Genomic DNA, 21,808 nt, shown 5'->3' with positions numbered 1-21,808 from the left:
GAATGATTTGCCCCAGTTTACCCCGTGCTACAAGGAATAACAATGCTGATACAAATGCAAATAAATTCAATGTATATTACTAAACTAATTATTGTGTGCATGTGTGTGTGTATGTGTTAGATAAAGTGTGTGTGTGTGTGTGTGTGTGTGTGTGTGTGTGTGTGTGTGTGTGTGTGTGTGTGTGTGTTAGATAAAGAATGAATGGAGAGTGAATGTCCTTTCCAAGGATTGTCACCTTGACGTGGTGGAAAGGCTTGTGTGTTCCTGTGATCCCAAGAGTAAGTCACTCTGTGAGCTTTTTACTTCAGTTTGACTTGCTTATGGGCTAGGTTCCAGACTAAGTGCAATCCAAATGGGCATTAACCTTAATAAAATTATATTTGAAACATAATTACTTGATTTTGTCTTTCTTGATAATTTTCTAATAAAATATTGTGTGGTCGTCATATGCACAATGATCCAGGCATACTTGTATAATCTGTGATTTAATTAAATAATTAATTAATTTGTGATAAATTAGCAAATGACTAGCCATAGATAAATAGATAGATAAATAGATAGATAGATAGATAGATAGATAGATAGATAGATAGATAGATAGATAGATAGATAGATAGATAGATAGATAGATAGATAGATAGATAGATAGATAGATAGTTGATAGATAGACCACAGTTTACCCCGCTCTAGTATGATTTACCCCAGTTTACCCCACGCTAGTATGATTTACCCCAGTTTACCCCACTCTAATATGATTTACCCCAGTTTACCAGCTCTAGTATGATTTACCCCAGTTTACCCCGCTCTAGTATGACTTACCCCAGTTTACCCCACGCTAGTATGATTTACCCCAGTTTACCCCACGCTAGTATGATTTACCCCAGTTTACCCCACTCTAATATGATTTACCCCAGTTTACCCCGCTCTAGTATGATTTACCCCAGTTTACCCCACGCTAGTATGATTTACCCCAGTTTACCCCACTCTAATATGATTTACCCTAGTTTACCCAGCTCTAGTATGATTTACCCCAGTTTACCCCGCTCTAGTATGATTTACCCCAGTTTACCCCGCTCTAGTATGATTTACCCCGTTTTACCCCACTCTAGTATGATTTACCCCGGTTTACCCCACTCTAATATGATTTGCCCCAGTTTACCCCGATCTAGTATGATTTGCCCCAGTTTACCCAGCTCTAGTATGATTTGCCCCAGTTTACCCCGATCTAGTATGATTTGCCCCAGTTTACCCCGATCTAGTATGATTTGCCCCAGTTTACCCAGCTCTAGTATGATTTGCCCCAGTTTACCCCGATCTAGTATGATTTGCCCCAGTTTACCCAGCTCTAGTATGATTTGCCCCAGTTTACCCCGATCTAGTATGATTTGCCCCAGTTTACCCCGATCTAGTATGATTTGCCCCAGTTTACCCCGATCTAGTATGATTTGCCCCAGTTTACCCCGATCTAGTATGATTTACCCCAGTTTACCCCGATCTAGTATGATTTGCCCCAGTTTACCCCGATCTAGTATGATTTACCCCAGTTTACCCCGATCTAGTATGATTTACCCCAGTTTACCCCGATCTAGTATGATTTACCCCAGTTTACCCCGATGTAGTATTATTTACCCCAGTTTACCCCGATCTAGTATGATTTGCCCCAGTTTACCCCGATCTAGTATGATTTGCCCCAGTTTACCCAGCTCTAGTATGATTTGCCCCAGTTTACCCCGATCTAGTATGATTTGCCCCAGTTTACCCCGATCTAGTATGATTTGCCCCAGTTTACCCAGCTCTAGTATGATTTGCCCCAGTTTACCCCGATCTAGTATGATTTGCCCCAGTTTACCCCGATCTAGTATGATTTGCCCCAGTTTACCCAGCTCTAGTATGATTTGCCCCAGTTTACCCCGATCTAGTATGATTTGCCCCAGTTTACCCAGCTCTAGTATGATTTGCCCCAGTTTACCCCGATCTAGTATGATTTGCCCCAGTTTACCCCGATCTAGTATGATTTGCCCCAGTTTACCCCGATCTAGTATGATTTGCCCCAGTTTACCCCGATCTAGTATGATTTGCCCCAGTTTACCCCGATCTAGTATGATTTGCCCCAGTTTACCCCGCTCTAGTATGATTTGCCCCAGTTTACCCCGATCTAGTATGATTTGCCCCAGTTTACCCCGATCTAGTATGATTTGCCCCAGTTTACCCCGATCTAGTATGATTTGCCCCAGTTTACCCCGATCTAGTATGATTTGCCCCAGTTTACCCCGCTCTAGTATGATTTGCCCCAGTTTACCCCGCTCTAGTATGATTTGCCCCAGTTTACCCCGATCTAGTATGATTTGCCCCAGTTTACCCCGCTCTAGTATGATTTGCCCCAGTTTACCCCGATCTAGTATGATTTGCCCCAGTTTACCCCGATCTAGTATGATTTGCCCCAGTTTACCCCGATCTAGTATGATTTGCCCCAGTTTACCCCGATCTAGTATGATTTGCCCCAGTTTACCCCGATCTAGTATGATTTGCCCCAGTTTACCCCGCTCTAGTATGATTTGCCCCAGTTTACCCCGATCTAGTATGATTTGCCCCAGTTTACCCCGATCTAGTATGATTTGCCCCAGTTTACCCAGCTCTAGTATGATTTGCCCCAGTTTACCCCGATCTAGTATGATTTGCCCCAGTTTACCCCGATCTAGTATGATTTGCCCCAGTTTACCCCGATCTAGTATGATTTGCCCCAGTTTACCCCGATCTAGTATGATTTGCCCCAGTTTACCCCGATCTAGTATGATTTACCCCAGTTTACCCCGATCTAGTATGATTTACCCCAGTTTACCCCGATCTAGTATGATTTGCCCCAGTTTACCCCGATCTAGTATGATTTACCCCAGTTTACCCCGATCTAGTATGATTTACCCCAGTTTACCCCGATCTAGTATGATTTACCCCAGTTTACCCCGATCTAGTATGATTTACCCCAGTTTACCCCGATCTAGTATGATTTGCCCCAGTTTACCCCGCTCTAGTATGATTTACCCCAGTTTACCCCGATCTAGTATGATTTACCCCAGTTTACCCCGATCTAGTATGATTTGCCCCAGTTTACCCCGATCTAGTATGATTTACCCCAGTTTACCCCGATCTAGTATGATTTGCCCCAGTTTACCCCGATCTAGTATGATTTGCCCCAGTTTACCCCGATCTAGTATGATTTACCCCAGTTTACCCCGATCTAGTATGATTTACCCCAGTTTACCCCGATCTAGTATGATTTGCCCCAGTTTACCCCGCTCTAGTATGATTTGCCCTCCAGCTGATGCATTACACATCTATGCAACCAACAAAGAGGTGGACAATCACAACACTGAAGCCATATCCTCTCGCTTTTCAAATATTATCAACATTGATGCTCATGATTACAAAAAAGATCCACGAACAGGTGAAATGAAAAGGCAAGCGGCACCTTTTAAAGGAGACAAACGTGGCCTTATTGACACACTGCAGATTGCTATTGGTGCACGAGTGATGCTAACCAGAAATATTGATGTAGAAGATGGACTGGTTAATGGTACTTTTGGCAAGGTGGCAAAAATAACAGCTCAGACACGAGATGGTGTTTCAATTGTTCAATTAATTGGTCTTCATTTAGATAATGTGACTGCTGGACAGAAACAGTGCAACAAAGCACCTGATGGAGATGACAACATCGTCTATATTGAGAGGTCAGAGGAACCACTGAAAAGAAAAGGAACCGTTCGAAGACAGTTTCCAATGAAGCTTGCTTTCGCATGCACCATCCATAAAGTGCAAGGAATGACAACTGATTGCGCTGTTGTATCTCTAAAACACATATTCGAACCAGGTATGTCCTATGTTGCACTCAGCAGAACAACATCACTCAGTGGACTGCACATCACTGACTTTGATGATAAGAAAATCTTCTGTGATCCAGAAATAAGTGCCTCCTTGGAGAACATGCCAAAAGCAGATTTCCACAATATCCAGCCCATCCTACGCATTGTACAGGATTCCACACTGAATTCAGCTCTTAAAATCATTCATCATAACACAGAGGGACTGGAGTGTCATATGGATGATTTAAAATGTCACCATGAGCTTCTCTTGGCTGATGTTTTGTGCCTCACTGAAACACACCTGTCAGGCTCAGCTGTTCCTGCATATCTACATCTGGATGGATACACAATGTACAAACGCAACAGGCATGCATCCTACACAAACTATGCACATTTGGCAAACAAGAATGGTGGTGGAGTGGCCATTTATGTGAAGAACAGTTTTCAAGCTTGTCCTCTGATGTATATGCAGAATGTCACTGACTTGGAATATTTGGTTTTGAAGATAGAAGCACCCAAACAAGCACTTCTTGCTGTGATCTACAGACCACCGAGTTATAATTTGGCAGAGTTTTTGGCAAACCTGAACGCCCTCTTGACATCTCTGGAGATCATAGATTTCAAGCCTCTTATTGTGTGTGGCGATTTCAATGAAGATCAGTTGAGTCATTGCAACAAACCTATTCTCAATTTGTTTCACGATAAAGGATACATGCAGCTAATCAGCACCGGGACAACAGAAAAAAACACTCTTCTGGACCCTGTGTTCATAAGCGGCGCACACTCAAACTTCAGAGCCGGCGTTCTACAGACATATTACAGCTATCATGATCCTGTGTATTGCGTTTTAGAATAAATACATCAAATATATCAAAATCAGTATAAATCTCTTATTCAACACTACGGTAAGATATCATGATTTTAAGGAATAACAATGCTGATACAAATGCAAATAAATTCAATGTATATTACTAAACTAATTATTGTGTGCATGTGTGTGTGTATGTGTTAGATAAAGTGTGTGTGTGTGTGTGTGTGTGTGTGTGTGTGTGTGTGTGTGTGTGTGTGTGTGTGTGTGTGTTAGATAAAGAATGAATGGAGAGTGAATGTCCTTTCCAAGGATTGTCACCTTGACGTGGTGGAAAGGCTTGTGTGTTCCTGTGATCCCAAGAGTAAGTCACTCTGTGAGCTTTTTACTTCAGTTTGACTTGCTTATGGGCTAGGTTCCAGACTAAGTGCAATCCAAATGGGCATTAACCTTAATAAAATTATATTTGAAACATAATTACTTGATTTTGTCTTTCTTGATAATTTTCTAATAAAATATTGTGTGGTCGTCATATGCACAATGATCCAGGCATACTTGTATAATCTGTGATTTAATTAAATAATTAATTAATTTGTGATAAATTAGCAAATGACTAGCCATAGATAAATAGATAGATAAATAGATAGATAGATAGATAGATAGATAGATAGATAGATAGATAGATAGATAGATAGATAGATAGATAGATAGATAGATAGATAGATAGTTGATAGATAGACCACAGTTTACCCCGCTCTAGTATGATTTACCCCAGTTTACCCCACGCTAGTATGATTTACCCCAGTTTACCCCACTCTAATATGATTTACCCCAGTTTACCAGCTCTAGTATGATTTACCCCAGTTTACCCCGCTCTAGTATGACTTACCCCAGTTTACCCCACGCTAGTATGATTTACCCCAGTTTACCCCACGCTAGTATGATTTACCCCAGTTTACCCCACTCTAATATGATTTACCCCAGTTTACCCCGCTCTAGTATGATTTACCCCAGTTTACCCCACGCTAGTATGATTTACCCCAGTTTACCCAGCTCTAGTATGATTTACCCCAGTTTACCCCACTCTAATATGATTTACCCTAGTTTACCCAGCTCTAGTATGATTTACCCCAGTTTACCCCACTCTAATATGATTTACCCTAGTTTACCCAGCTCTAGTATGATTTACCCCAGTTTACCCCGCTCTAGTATGATTTACCCCAGTTTACCCCGCTCTAGTATGATTTACCCCGTTTTACCCCACTCTAGTATGATTTACCCCGGTTTACCCCACTCTAATATGATTTGCCCCAGTTTACCCCGATCTAGTATGATTTGCCCCAGTTTACCCAGCTCTAGTATGATTTGCCCCAGTTTACCCCGATCTAGTATGATTTGCCCCAGTTTACCCCGATCTAGTATGATTTGCCCCAGTTTACCCAGCTCTAGTATGATTTGCCCCAGTTTACCCCGATCTAGTATGATTTGCCCCAGTTTACCCAGCTCTAGTATGATTTGCCCCAGTTTACCCCGATCTAGTATGATTTGCCCCAGTTTACCCCGATCTAGTATGATTTGCCCCAGTTTACCCCGATCTAGTATGATTTGCCCCAGTTTACCCCGATCTAGTATGATTTACCCCAGTTTACCCCGATCTAGTATGATTTGCCCCAGTTTACCCCGATCTAGTATGATTTACCCCAGTTTACCCCGATCTAGTATGATTTACCCCAGTTTACCCCGATCTAGTATGATTTACCCCAGTTTACCCCGATGTAGTATTATTTACCCCAGTTTACCCCGATCTAGTATGATTTGCCCCAGTTTACCCCGATCTAGTATGATTTGCCCCAGTTTACCCAGCTCTAGTATGATTTGCCCCAGTTTACCCCGATCTAGTATGATTTGCCCCAGTTTACCCCGATCTAGTATGATTTGCCCCAGTTTACCCAGCTCTAGTATGATTTGCCCCAGTTTACCCCGATCTAGTATGATTTGCCCCAGTTTACCCCGATCTAGTATGATTTGCCCCAGTTTACCCAGCTCTAGTATGATTTGCCCCAGTTTACCCCGATCTAGTATGATTTGCCCCAGTTTACCCAGCTCTAGTATGATTTGCCCCAGTTTACCCCGATCTAGTATGATTTGCCCCAGTTTACCCCGATCTAGTATGATTTGCCCCAGTTTACCCCGATCTAGTATGATTTGCCCCAGTTTACCCCGATCTAGTATGATTTGCCCCAGTTTACCCCGATCTAGTATGATTTGCCCCAGTTTACCCCGCTCTAGTATGATTTGCCCCAGTTTACCCCGATCTAGTATGATTTGCCCCAGTTTACCCCGATCTAGTATGATTTGCCCCAGTTTACCCCGATCTAGTATGATTTGCCCCAGTTTACCCCGATCTAGTATGATTTGCCCCAGTTTACCCCGCTCTAGTATGATTTGCCCCAGTTTACCCCGCTCTAGTATGATTTGCCCCAGTTTACCCCGATCTAGTATGATTTGCCCCAGTTTACCCCGCTCTAGTATGATTTGCCCCAGTTTACCCCGATCTAGTATGATTTGCCCCAGTTTACCCCGATCTAGTATGATTTGCCCCAGTTTACCCCGATCTAGTATGATTTGCCCCAGTTTACCCCGATCTAGTATGATTTGCCCCAGTTTACCCCGATCTAGTATGATTTGCCCCAGTTTACCCCGCTCTAGTATGATTTGCCCCAGTTTACCCCGATCTAGTATGATTTGCCCCAGTTTACCCCGATCTAGTATGATTTGCCCCAGTTTACCCAGCTCTAGTATGATTTGCCCCAGTTTACCCCGATCTAGTATGATTTGCCCCAGTTTACCCCGATCTAGTATGATTTGCCCCAGTTTACCCCGATCTAGTATGATTTGCCCCAGTTTACCCCGATCTAGTATGATTTGCCCCAGTTTACCCCGATCTAGTATGATTTACCCCAGTTTACCCCGATCTAGTATGATTTACCCCAGTTTACCCCGATCTAGTATGATTTGCCCCAGTTTACCCCGCTCTAGTATGATTTGCCCCAGTTTACCCCGATCTAGTATGATTTGCCCCAGTTTACCCCGATCTAGTATGATTTACCCCAGTTTACCCCGATCTAGTATGATTTGCCCCAGTTTACCCCGATCTAGTATGATTTGCCCCAGTTTACCCCGCTCTAGTATGATTTGCCCCAGTTTACCCCGCTCTAGTATGATTTGCCCCAGTTTACCCCGATCTAGTATGATTTGCCCCAGTTTACCCCAGATGAGTTTAATGAGTCTCTATGGCTCAGATGTATTTCACAGAATGTCAGTTGGAGTGAGTCTGGGCTTCAGTGTTTAGATTTGAATTTTTGACAGTTGGACAGTTTGAAAATCTGAACATTCCGTCAATGTTAAGTCTATGGGAGTTTTTCCGAGTTTTAATCGTCATTTTTAGGAAAACCGTGAGTCGGATCAGTTAGAAAAGATATAGCATACCGAGTTAGACTAGTTTGAAGGTCTGAGCCGAGTTTGGAGTATGTGGAGTTAAAGCTCTAGGAGGAGTTAGAGTTGTAAAGTTAGCGGTCAGAAAAATAATAATAATAATAAGTTTATTAGGATTTCAGTAAGTTGGCTCTTCCAAGCCAACTTAATTAAAGCTGCAAGCAGCATTTATCGGGGTTCAAGCAGTTAAGGCCTTTAAGGCCTTTAAACACACAAGCATCAAAAGACATTAAGTTTTATTTAGCAAGCATTTAACAACTGCCATCATAGATGAAAAAGTCGATTTACAGCCTATACAGGCAGTTTACCATAGGAAATATATGGTTTTAAAGCGTTTTTACAGTTATAGCACCTTTTGCCTGAGTCTTCTTATAGTCTTGCCTGATCTCCACCACTTTTATTAGTAGTACTCAAAGTGTGCCCATACTGTATATATGTGTCAGATTTGTTGTAAATATGTAATTTTAATAAGGAGTTTAGACAATTATATTCAGTGGCGTAACGAACGAGCCAACACCGGACCCTTAAGTAGGATTATCAAGGCGGGCCCCTTGATGACGCAATTGATGACGCAATGTCCGCGAGTAGGCTACCATGAATAGGGCAGGATATGATCATACACAGCATATAAGACATTAGATGACTAACAAAATCAGGAGTAGCCTACGCTCACCAAAAACAAAACAAAAAAAACAACAAAAAAACAATGGGGACAGCGCACTATAAAACATTGTTAGGCCTAGGTCCAAATACATAAAAAAAGATGCTCTCTTACATTATAGTGGGATTTTCCGGGCTTTCCTATGTGTTGATTAGATCAGGATTGTGCGCACAGGCAATAGGCTTGTTTGAGATGCGCCTTGCCTCGCCTGAAATGTATGCGAGAGTAGGCGGCTGCAGTGAGGGGAGGAGTGAAAAAAGCGCAGGCAAGCCGGACAGTTCTCTCTACTCACAGTGGATCTGACACCTGCGAAATCAAAGATGGATATCGCGGGATTCACGCGATTCATGCTCGTGCACAGTTTTGCTAATAAACTGGATGTAATTCAAGTTATGTTGCTTTTATATGAAAATAAATAAAATGAACAAGACACCCAAAGTACTTGTTATTTAATTCCATTCCAAATACATGTTTATCAATATTTCTTTCTTTAATACATACATGTTTTTTTTTTTTTTTTTTTTTTTTTAAATAAATTGCATTACCCAAAGAGATCGCACTGTCAGATAGTTTGGGAATATTCACAAACAACATTTACACATAAAACATGATATTAGAGTTTTAAAATCAAACATTTTAAAAGAGAACAATACATCACAGTTGTTTAAACCAATGAGCATTAAGCTGTCGTCAGCAAGTCGTTTCCCATCATGCTTTTGATCAGCGCAGTCGGTGGAGAGCAACTGCGCGCAACTGCAGAATCTGACACGTGCGCCTTGCGCTCGCAAGATATTTTTGACATGCATCAGCATGACATCAGAGCAAGGCGGACCGCACTCGGACAGATTTGTAACCAGCATGCATCTCGCGCTGATCACCGGTGATCGGTTCTGCACAGATTTTGCTCATCTCAAACAAGCCTATTCTCAATTGACACTTCGCAGGGAGTTTGATTGACAGGCGATCTGACTAATCATAATCCGCCATTTTGTCCAACAAAGCAGTCAGGAAAGTTAGTAGATTAACATAGGAGGATTTAAATTTGAAAAACAAAGTGTACTGACGTCTTAGCACTTTAAAACAACATTTGTTTTATGTTCATTCATGTTTATTTTAATGATATAAATTAACTAGAAGGAAGAGATGATCGGTTCACAAGCAGCTTTAACTGAGTCTCGAGTCTACAGCGATCTATCAGACACATTAAAGAGTCACAAAATGGTATTTATTGTTTAAATGTCTCTAAAAAATGACTACATTTGATAGGTGAGACTTTGTTTCATATCAAAAGTACTTGTCTGTCAGCGCGCAGTCTTTTCTCTGATCCGCTATTTATTTTTCACTGCGTGAGAACTTGGTGTGGTGTGAGAGTGGCGTCGCTTGTCAGACATAGCAACAGTAACTAAAGTGGGCGGGTCTTTGCGAACGGTCATTGACAGTATGGACGGGGATTCGCCAGTCCCATCATTGTTCGTTTCAAACATGTGAGAGCATCAAAATGATCCATGGGTGAAATTGATTGGATTTAATAAATTTTTTTGTCAGTTCCTATCATAATTTTAACATTTTGGCGTTATTGTTTAGCTATTTACCTATGTTTTCAAATTTACTTTGTTTTTTTGTTGTTGTCTCGAACAGACTAACGGCTTTGAAGATAACCAACATTTTTTAAAGCTCTAAATGACACTTACAAAAACCATAAAGCGAAACCTGGCATGTTTGGTATTGTTGGACTCGGCAAGGATTCTTAGGAGAACACTCCTGTGAAAAAAACACGGGCTTGAAACTTCTAAGGCTCCTTCAAGGCATTGTGCCATTGACGTATTCTCAGTTTTTTTAGATACACCGATGTTCTCATAGACTATCATGGCACCCTGGACAAAGACACTGCATGCCAATTTTCAGTAGACTAACAGTTGGGTGCGCTTGTATCTATTTTCATGATTTTTTGCAGTTATAGCGTCACCAAGTGGCTATTTGTCACAATATTTTTCATGTCACTCAGATTGAGTTTATAAACATGTGTCCCAAGTTTAGCGAAAATATCTCTTTCCGTTCACAATTTATAACCATTTTATAGCGCCACCAAGTGGCCAATTGTCATGATTTTTTTCACGTGACCACAAAATGAGCTCATGAACATGTGTCCCAAGTTTTGCGAAAATATCTCTTTCCGTTCACAAGTTATAACCGTTTTAAAGTGCCACCTAGTGGCCAATTGTTGCGATTTTTTTCACGTGACCACAAAATGAGCTCATGAACATGTATCCCAAGTGTAGCAAAAAAATCTCTTTCCGTTCACAATTTATAACCATTTTAGTAAAAATGGCCCTAGTGCCATCAAAGATTTTGGTTCCCCTTATCGACCGTTAATTGAAATTTTAAATTTTTTGGATGATTATTGATTGACAGACCCCAGAGAATAGTCTTGCTGTGGTTTGGTTCCAATCGGGCCAAAAATCTAGGAGAAGACAGCAAAAATAGGTTTTTCAAATAAATGCAATTTACTCGAAATTGGCGCCTGAAGGACGAGCAAATCGGAGATAGCCATTTTGTCCGCCCTGAGCCAAGGATTCCTAGGATATAAGACACTTGATCCTGGGACAAACAGTCTAAGAGTTATGAGCAATTTTGAACTTTTGGTTGCTGTAGCGCCACCTATGGGCCATTCGGGGTCATACTCTGATAGGTTGTCCCCAAACTGAGGCCTACCATCTGGCCAGGTTTCATGTCTCTAGGCCTTACGGTTTGGCCTGCACGATGCGTTTTACGAATCCTTACAATTACAATAGGGTTTCAGCATTTCATGCTTGAACCCCTAATAAGAATGAAGGCTTTTTGCCAGTTATAGCGCCACCTATTCTCCGATCTCCATGAAACTCTGCAAGCTTCCTCATCATGTTCTGACACATATGCTTATCAATTTTGGTGAAGTTCTGAGTTTTCATTTGGGATTTATAGGCTTTTTAGTGTATTTTGCCACGCCCCTTTTCTAAATGACCCTGTTACAGCCACGCAAATGCAAAAGTTCAACTTTTTTTCGATATTTATTGATCTAGAGAGTCCAGAGAATTGTCCTAGACTGGTTTGGTTCCGATCGGGCGAAAAACCAGGGACTAGTTCGCAAAAGTAGGTTTTGGACAAAATTCGACATAGCAGAAAATTTTCCCTGCTTACATCAAAATCGGAGATAGCCATTTTGTCCGCCCTGAGCCAAGGATTCCTAGGATATAAGACACTTGATCCTGGGACAAACAGTCTAAGAGTTATGAGCAATTTTGAACTTTTGGTTGCTGTAGCGCCACCTATGGGCCATTCGGGGTCATACTCTGATAGGTTGTCCCCAAACTTAGGCCTACCATCTGGCCAGGTTTCATGTCTCTAGGCCTTACGGTTTGGCCTGCACGATGCGTTTTACGAATCCTTACAATTACAATAGGGTTTCAGCATTTCATGCTTGAACCCCTAATAAGAATGAAGGCTTTTTGCCAGTTATAGCGCCACCTATTCTCCGATCTCCATGAAACTCTGCAAGCTTCCTCATCATGTTCTGACACATATGCTTATCAATTTTGGTGAAGTTCTGAGTTTTCATTTGGGATTTATAGGCTTTTTAGTGTATTTTGCCACGCCCCTTTTCTAAATGACCCTGTTACAGCCACGCAAATGCAAAAGTTCAACTTTTTTTCGATATTTATTGATCTAGAGAGTCCAGAGAATTGTCCTAGACTGGTTTGGTTCCGATCGGGCGAAAAACCAGGGACTAGTTCGCAAAAGTAGGTTTTGGACAAAATTCGACATAGCAGAAAATTTTCCCTGCTTACATCAAAATCGGAGATAGCCATTTTGTCCGCCCTGAGCCAAGGATTCCTAGGATATAAGACACTTGATCCTGGGACAAACAGTCTAAGAGTTATGAGCAATTTTGAACTTTTGGTTGCTGTAGCGCCACCTATGGGCCATTCGGGGTCATACTCTGATAGGTTGTCCCCAAACTGAGGCCTACCATCTGGCCAGGTTTCATGTCTCTAGGCCTTACGGTTTGGCCTGCACGATGCGTTTTACGAATCCTTACAATTACAATAGGGTTTCAGCATTTCATGCTTGAACCCCTAATAAGAATGAAGGCTTTTTGCCAGTTATAGCGCCACCTATTCTCCGATCTCCATGAAACTCTGCAAGCTTCCTCATCATGTTCTGACACATATGCTTATCAATTTTGGTGAAGTTCTGAGTTTTCATTTGGGATTTATAGGCTTTTTAGTGTATTTTGCCACGCCCCTTTTCTAAATGACCCTGTTACAGCCACGCAAATGCAAAAGTTCAACTTTTTTTCGATATTTATTGATCTAGAGAGTCCAGAGAATTGTCCTAGACTGGTTTGGTTCCGATCGGGCGAAAAACCAGGGACTAGTTCGCAAAAGTAGGTTTTGGACAAAATTCGACATAGCAGAAAATTTTCCCTGCTTACATCAAAATCGGAGATAGCCATTTTGTCCGCCCTGAGCCAAGGATTCCTAGGATATAAGACACTTGATCCTGGGACAAACAGTCTAAGAGTTATGAGCAATTTTGAACTTTTGGTTGCTGTAGCGCCACCTATGGGCCATTCGGGGTCATACTCTGATAGGTTGTCCCCAAACTTAGGCCTACCATCTGGCCAGGTTTCATGTCTCTAGGCCTTACGGTTTGGCCTGCACGATGCGTTTTACGAATCCTTACAATTACAATAGGGTTTCAGCATTTCATGCTTGAACCCCTAATAAGAATGAAGGCTTTTTGCCAGTTATAGCGCCACCTATTCTCCGATCTCCATGAAACTCTGCAAGCTTCCTCATCATGTTCTGACACATATGCTTATCAATTTTGGTGAAGTTCTGAGTTTTCATTTGGGATTTATAGGCTTTTTAGTGTATTTTGCCACGCCCCTTTTCTAAATGACCCTGTTACAGCCACGCAAATGCAAAAGTTCAACTTTTTTTCGATATTTATTGATCTAGAGAGTCCAGAGAATTGTCCTAGACTGGTTTGGTTCCGATCGGGCGAAAAACCAGGGACTAGTTCGCAAAAGTAGGTTTTGGACAAAATTCGACATAGCAGAAAATTTTCCCTGCTTACATCAAAATCGGAGATAGCCATTTTGTCCGCCCTGAGCCAAGGATTCCTAGGATATAAGACACTTGATCCTGGGACAAACAGTCTAAGAGTTATGAGCAATTTTGAACTTTTGGTTGCTGTAGCGCCACCTATGGGCCATTCGGGGTCATACTCTGATAGGTTGTCCCCAAACTGAGGCCTACCATCTGGCCAGGTTTCATGTCTCTAGGCCTTACGGTTTGGCCTGCACGATGCGTTTTACGAATCCTTACAATTACAATAGGGTTTCAGCATTTCATGCTTGAACCCCTAATAAGAATGAAGGCTTTTTGCCAGTTATAGCGCCACCTATTCTCCGATCTCCATGAAACTCTGCAAGCTTCCTCATCATGTTCTGACACATATGCTTATCAATTTTGGTGAAGTTCTGAGTTTTCATTTGGGATTTATAGGCTTTTTAGTGTATTTTGCCACGCCCCTTTTCTAAATGACCCTGTTACAGCCACGCAAATGCAAAAGTTCAACTTTTTTTCGATATTTATTGATCTAGAGAGTCCAGAGAATTGTCCTAGACTGGTTTGGTTCCGATCGGGCGAAAAACCAGGGACTAGTTCGCAAAAGTAGGTTTTGGACAAAATTCGACATAGCAGAAAATTTTCCCTGCTTACATCAAAATCGGAGATAGCCATTTTGTCCGCCCTGAGCCAAGGATTCCTAGGATATAAGACACTTGATCCTGGGACAAACAGTCTAAGAGTTATGAGCAATTTTGAACTTTTGGTTGCTGTAGCGCCACCTATGGGCCATTCGGGGTCATACTCTGATAGGTTGTCCCCAAACTGAGGCCTACCATCTGGCCAGGTTTCATGTCTCTAGGCCTTACGGTTTGGCCTGCACGATGCGTTTTACGAATCCTTACAATTACAATAGGGTTTCAGCATTTCATGCTTGAACCCCTAATAAGAATGAAGGCTTTTTGCCAGTTATAGCGCCACCTATTCTCCGATCTCCATGAAACTCTGCAAGCTTCCTCATCATGTTCTGACACATATGCTTATCAATTTTGGTGAAGTTCTGAGTTTTCATTTGGGATTTATAGGCTTTTTAGTGTATTTTGCCACGCCCCTTTTCTAAATGACCCTGTTACAGCCACGCAAATGCAAAAGTTCAACTTTTTTTCGATATTTATTGATCTAGAGAGTCCAGAGAATTGTCCTAGACTGGTTTGGTTCCGATCGGGCGAAAAACCAGGGACTAGTTCGCAAAAGTAGGTTTTGGACAAAATTCGACATAGCAGAAAATTTTCCCTGCTTACATCAAAATCGGAGATAGCCATTTTGTCCGCCCTGAGCCAAGGATTCCTAGGATATAAGACACTTGATCCTGGGACAAACAGTCTAAGAGTTATGAGCAATTTTGAACTTTTGGTTGCTGTAGCGCCACCTATGGGCCATTCGGGGTCATACTCTGATAGGTTGTCCCCAAACTTAGGCCTACCATCTGGCCAGGTTTCATGTCTCTAGGCCTTACGGTTTGGCCTGCACGATGCGTTTTACGAATCCTTACAATTACAATAGGGTTTCAGCATTTCATGCTTGAACCCCTAATAATAAGTTTAAGTACAATATCAGTAAGTTGGCTCTTCCAAGCCAACTTAATGAGAAAAACAAGTGTGGGGCATTTTTTACCATTGCAATTCATTCTAACATTCAGCAATCATATATAACCACTTTTCATGATCCACTCGTTTTAGAGATATTGTGAAATATAAAACATCCATTCATACCCATACAATCTATTCAGAACTATGAGGGTTAAATGCATTAAAATACTATGTTAATGCAATTAATGAATCCCTCAACTCCAATAAAAACTCTCTAGAAACAGTCTGTCCTTCAGAGAGACATAGCAAAGGGAAAGATGAACAGAAAGAGAAAAGAAGCAACAGTAGCCATATACTGTATATGAACTCCTAAATGCCTCAGGCTCAAGGATTTGTTTAAATCAATCTAGAAGCCCAGAGAAACATATGCACACTGAGTGAACTGGATTATCCGGTAGTCTGGCAGTTTCTGGATTAGCTATTAGGCAGTGCACAGCACAGATGATAAGAGACTTCACTGAGACGCAAATGAGTATCTGACAGAGAGCAGGAGACAGAGCGGGAGACAAATCCACAGCTCCCTCGGGGTATATGATCTCTCGTTAGTTTTAATTAATCATTCTTATTAATAACAGGCGTCTCCTCGAAACCTCGCCGAAATAAAACATTCAGCCAGGCAAATAAAAATAAAAATGATGCGTCTGAGTTAGATAAACTAAACTGGCCTTGCAATAAATTATCATGCTGCTGCTAAAACAGACAGGGCCTGGGGCTAAATTTACATGGGTGGGCCGATGAATAAACTTAAGATACATCATAGGACCAAAAAGAGAGCTCTCGTTATCACAGGCCCTGAGACGACCGGGAAATTACACAGGTTATTGAAAGAAAGCTCTATTTGTGTTATCATTGACAAAAAGAGCTCCAAAAGTACTAATACAATGACACTCTGACACAAGTTAATGACATGGTACCAAAATACTCACTTAACTGAGCTACATTTCTCATGATCTTAAAAACCTTTTGATCTAAAGCAGGGGTGGGGAACGTTGATCCTGGAGAGCCACATGCTGAGTTTAGCTCCAACCCTAAAAAAACACTCACCTGTAACTTTAGTAATCCTAAAGACCTTGATTAGCTCGTTCAGGTGTGTTTGATTAGAGCTAAACTCTGCAGGGCAGTGGCTCTCCGAGATCAACGTTCCCTGATCTAAAGGCTTCTGGTTAAAATCTTTCAAATTAGGATAAATATAAATAATGAAATATACATATCAGGATAAATATGTTTTAATACATAACGAATATATAGTACATTAAAAAAAATACTTCTGAGAAAGCCATTCATGTTTCAAAGACCAAGTGTCTACAATAGAAACACTGGAAATACTGTATATTAAAGTGGCAGCTCTTTGAGAGGTCAATAGCTTTAGTTCAGTTCAGTGCGTGTCTCTGCAGCTGGTTTGCTCTCTTTTATCTATGTAAAAATGTTTTCATTTTTAAATTGTATTTATTTTTATCATTTTTTATTTTATTTATTTCATGATTTATTATTTTTTAGAGCCTGAGGAAAAAAATATTATATATTTAAAAAAATATATATATTATATATATATATATATATATATATATATATATATATATATATATATATATATATATATATATATATATATATATATATATATATATATATATTTATTTTTTATTTTTATTTTTCAGTTGGACCGATAGTGGACTTTACCGATAACGATAAATAGGTTGACCCATGGCCGATACCCGATTAATCAACCGATAAATGGACACATAAAATAGTGCTGAACTTTAATACAAAAATAAAAAACAGTACTGAACCATGAAAATGTCCTATACTTTTAAAAATATAAATATTAACATAATAATTATACCTTGAACATTCATGTTAGTTCATAATGCATTAATTAGTTAAGAGATGCACTTTTAAAATGTAATATAAATATAGTGAGTTAGTGTTGGTATTGTACTGTATACATAAACCCCGTTGGTTTCACTTTATTTTGATGGTCCCTTTAACACATTCTGTTGACTATAAATAACATTGCACATACATGTCTACTAATTCTCAGTAGAGTGTTAGTAGAGTATTAGTAGACTGGTAGGGTTAGGGTTAGAATAAGTTGACATGTACTTGCAAAGTTACTTATAGTCAGTAGAATGTCTGTTGGAGGACCATCACAATAAAGAGTTAGCAGACATTAAGCAGACAGTCTACTGATAATCTAATGAGAGTTAGTTGACATGTAGTTGCAAATTTACTTGTAGTCAACATATTGTTCAAAAGGGACCATCAAAATAAAGTGTTACCATACCGTTTGATTGTCTGTTTTAAATCTGGATCTAAAGTGTCCCGCTCTGTGCAGCACACATTCTCATGTGTCAAAACAAACTCCATGAGGCGTCAGTGATTTGGCCTCTAGAGGCCGCTCTCGTACTGTATAATGACAGCGGACCCTTCTCAGCCACTCCACACTCTAAAAAATGTTTTTGCTATATAGCACTAAAAGTCGTTCATTGGCTCATAATCATAGGGGAACCACTTTAAAAATCTTAAAAATCCTTAAAAATCACCAAATCTTGGTGCTCCAGTGGTGCTTCAGCGGTTCTTTGGGATGACTGAGGTGCTATATAGCACCATAACCATATACAGAACCTGTTAAGATATGGTGCTATATAGCACCAAAAGAGGTTCCCCTATGATTACGAGCCAAGAAACACTTTTAGTGCCATATAGCACCATTTTTTTGGACGCAACTTGGAAAATCATATGGATTTTTGCCTATAACCAAAAACCAATCAATTGCTTGACCTCTATTCTTGTCACACAAAGACAGACAACTTTTACAGAGAAGACCGCTGAAAGTGTGACATCTGACGAAAGGAAGATGACAAGGAACCCTGAGAGTTAGACATGTCAGGTCTTCCCTCTTTGGCTCTCTGCTGCCAGCTGAAGATGTTCAATTAAATGCCAAATGCAAATCTTTCAGTGGGATAGCTGCTGCTTTTAAATCAATTATGGCCGCTTTGCCCATAGGCATAAGACAGTTAGATCCACTGCACCAGTTGTGCACTAAAACAGCTTTTAAATAAAGTAAACATCAATAAAATACAAGAGACATCCATCAATATGCGGAATAAATGTAATGGAAGCGTTTAGTCCTGTATGCCCAGAGGGTCCCATGGTACAGTAATGGAATCAGACAGTAATACCATGGTACTTTAATATATATATATATATAATATATATATATATATATAATGGTACTGAATGACAACCATACTCACATCCCATTGTATTTACATGCTACAATAGAATCAAGTCCAAAAAAAGATGTACTTTTTTTGTAATAGTCTTTTTATGTTGATAGCCTTGCTTTCATTTCCTCAGACTGGTGAATAAAGATAGGCCTATACTTGTCAAGCTGTTCACTGAAGCACAGAGAAAGTCTTGTTGGCCCTGCCAAAATTACAAGCAAAGATAGAATGGAACACAAATTATCCTCGCAACAAGAGCCAGGCTACAGACGTGACACTAAAAAGCATTGAAATGTAAAAACACTGGTCTGAGGCTTATTAAATGAACATGTTTAGCCATGAGAGATGTGACGGAAGCATGTCGTGTAGCTTTGCTCAACAGGTCAACCGCACATGAGAAGTGTGAAACAATCAAAGCTTACAGATATTATCTTTTGTGAGACGTTTAGCATGATAAGGTTTGATATCATTTAATCCCACATTATTCATACAGTGTCTAAATACTTCTGGGGCCACTGTTGTAGATATAACACCACAGAAAACAAAGAAACTAGAGAGTCCTAGAACCTCCCTCAAGAAATTGTCTTGGTTTCATTAGCCTTGAAAGAGAATTACTGTTTTAATATTTGTCCATTGTGGTTGTCTGTTGATTAACTTTATTGTCCGAGTGTTAGTCTTTAGCACACAGACCTCAAGCCAAAAGCAAATAATAAAACAGGAAAAACACAAATAATAATTATATAATTATCAGCATTGCTTAACCTTTATGCTGAACTTAACAATCTGTCTATTGATTAAAATGATTTTTATTGCATGTTTTTAATCATTTGTCAAAGATGCTGCGTTATATCAACATCTCTGTTTCCATCCGTCTAAATTAAAATAAAAAGGTAGAAATTATTGTGACAAGCCCTCACAGTTTCACCTCAATTTTCTACACCCATAATGGTGGTTGAACAAGAGAAAGGAACTTATTATCACCACAGGTTGCAATTTTGGAATCACTTCTTTCATTTAAGGCAGCAATTAAACTTAAGTTTTCTATTTTTGAGTGTTTTACAGTGATTCAGGACGTTAAACTAGAAGTTATTGGCTTATTTCAACATTTAAAAAAAATACTTTTTTAATCTTCCAGGTAAAATTAAAAGACAGTTCTCTATCTTGCCGTACAGTATAATTTCATCTAAGCACATCTGAAAACTTGCTTAGTTTTTTTCATAAATCCTCCCCATCAATTAAATGCATTGTTATTGTTATAATTTAGCAGTATTTTCTTTGAACGCTGCGGGTTATTGACGACAAAGAAAAGATGGTTTTCACAACAAAAAAATTATATTCAAAACAAAAGAGACAGAAATCTTTCCAGTTCTAGGACAATTTCTCCAAGACCCATGATTCAACCAGTGCGGCTGTGGTTCAGGGTTTGGATGTGCCCAGAGCGCCACCCGCCGGCGGAAAGATGAACTGCAGCCATTTCAGGACGGAACGGACGCGGTGGCCGATTCCCTCACTCTATACGAGACTGTTTTAGGATCTCATCGCCGAGCTCAACAATCCCCTTAAACCCATCACTGATCAATGAGAAAGTTTATATTAAATTATCCCAAACACAAATGACTAATAGCTATAATTATGAGCATACCAAGTAGCCTACGCATAAGTGACCCTAAACTTTTCTAGCATATACAAATTTACAGCCAGCTTGAACCAAAAAATTATATTTTACAGACAAAATCAGAGAAACTGTTAGTGAGGAAAATAGGCTATGATTTGACTATAAAAAGTGACAAACGATAAATAAAGCAAAGCTGGTAGGATTCATATTCTTCTAACATTGACGTTATAACATTAAGTTACATCTCCCCTCAGAAAACACGTCAATAAATAAACAAGATGCAATTATTAAAGTTTCATCCCGTCTTGGGTTACGGCGTTCAAACCTCGCGTAACCTCCGCAAAGTGGCCAAAAGAGAGAGAAAGGAAAGCAAACTTACCTGGAAAGAACTCTCCAAATGTGAGTTGAACGTGTAAAACAAGCAGCAGAACGGCGAAGTAGTTCCTTTGGTCCATTCTGGCGGTCACTACTTCACATACTCGCTGTCCGTCCGTGCGCGAGAGAGCTGACGGTTCCCCGGCATTGGTGATGTAGCGCGCGCGCGACTCAAGCCGGCAGTCGACAGCTGTCTGATTGTTGGGTTTCTGTACGGCTACGACAGGGTGTACGGGGAGGAGAGTGGGTGCGAATGAACGAGGAGAGGGTTCCAATATCCCCCAGGTCCTTAGACCTGCCTGCCAGCCCGTTCTGACACGAAATACTGCTGAGGTGACGGCTTACATACCACAGCGCGCGCTGAAGACGCTACGGTGCGCACTTGCGCGGTACCTAAAAGTAATTCTACACCCTCTGAGCAATGAGTGAGGGAGGTTCTAGGACTCTCTAGTTTCTTTGTTTTCCATGGTGTTATTATATCTACAACAGTGGCCCCGAGAAGTATTTGGACACTGTATGACATTTACATTTACATTTAGTCATTTAGCAGACGCTCTTATCCAAAGCGACTTACAAATGAGAGCAAAAGAAGCAACTAGAACAGTCAAGGGCAACAGTATGCAAGTGCTGTAGCAAGTCTCAGTTAATCTAGCTCAGAATACACAGGACAGTTGTTTTTTTGTTTGTTTTTTAAATAAATTAGACAGACAAAAAATGAATAGAATGATAAGTGCTATTCTTGATTGGTCAGGTGCTGCTGGAAGAGATGTGTCTTTAGGTGTTTTTTGAAAATGGCTACAGACTCGGCAGCACGAATTGAGATAGGCAGGTCATTCCACCAGGTGGTATGAATAATGTGGGATTGCATATAATATCAAACCAAGTAGCATCAGAAGCACACTTATCATGCTAAATGTCTCACAAAAATAAGTTTTAATTATCGATATAGGCCTATTGCTCAAAATGAATATTTGGTGGCTAAGCTTTATATATTTACATACATGCATGCA

General features: G+C 40.4%; 1 protein-coding gene across 1 annotated transcript in view; it reads right to left on the bottom strand.

Moving 5' to 3' along the window:
• ptprt (protein tyrosine phosphatase receptor type T) overlaps positions 1 to 20,878 on the bottom strand; it is a gene marked incomplete at its 5' end in the record, with an annotated part of 383,008 nt that extends 362,130 nt beyond the window's left edge. The window contains one exon of the mRNA XM_079841650.1: positions 20,803 to 20,878. Within this exon, the coding sequence (XP_079697776.1) occupies positions 20,803 to 20,878 (76 nt within the window). The remainder of the gene's footprint in view (positions 1 to 20,802) is intronic.
• Between the last annotated feature and the right edge of the window lie 930 nt (positions 20,879 to 21,808).

This window comes from Gobio gobio (assembly GCF_949357685.1).
Source record: "Gobio gobio genome assembly, chromosome: 17".
In the NCBI taxonomy this organism is placed as follows: domain Eukaryota; kingdom Metazoa; phylum Chordata; class Actinopteri; order Cypriniformes; family Gobionidae; genus Gobio; species Gobio gobio.
This window is presented reverse-complemented; position numbering and strand designations above follow the sequence as displayed.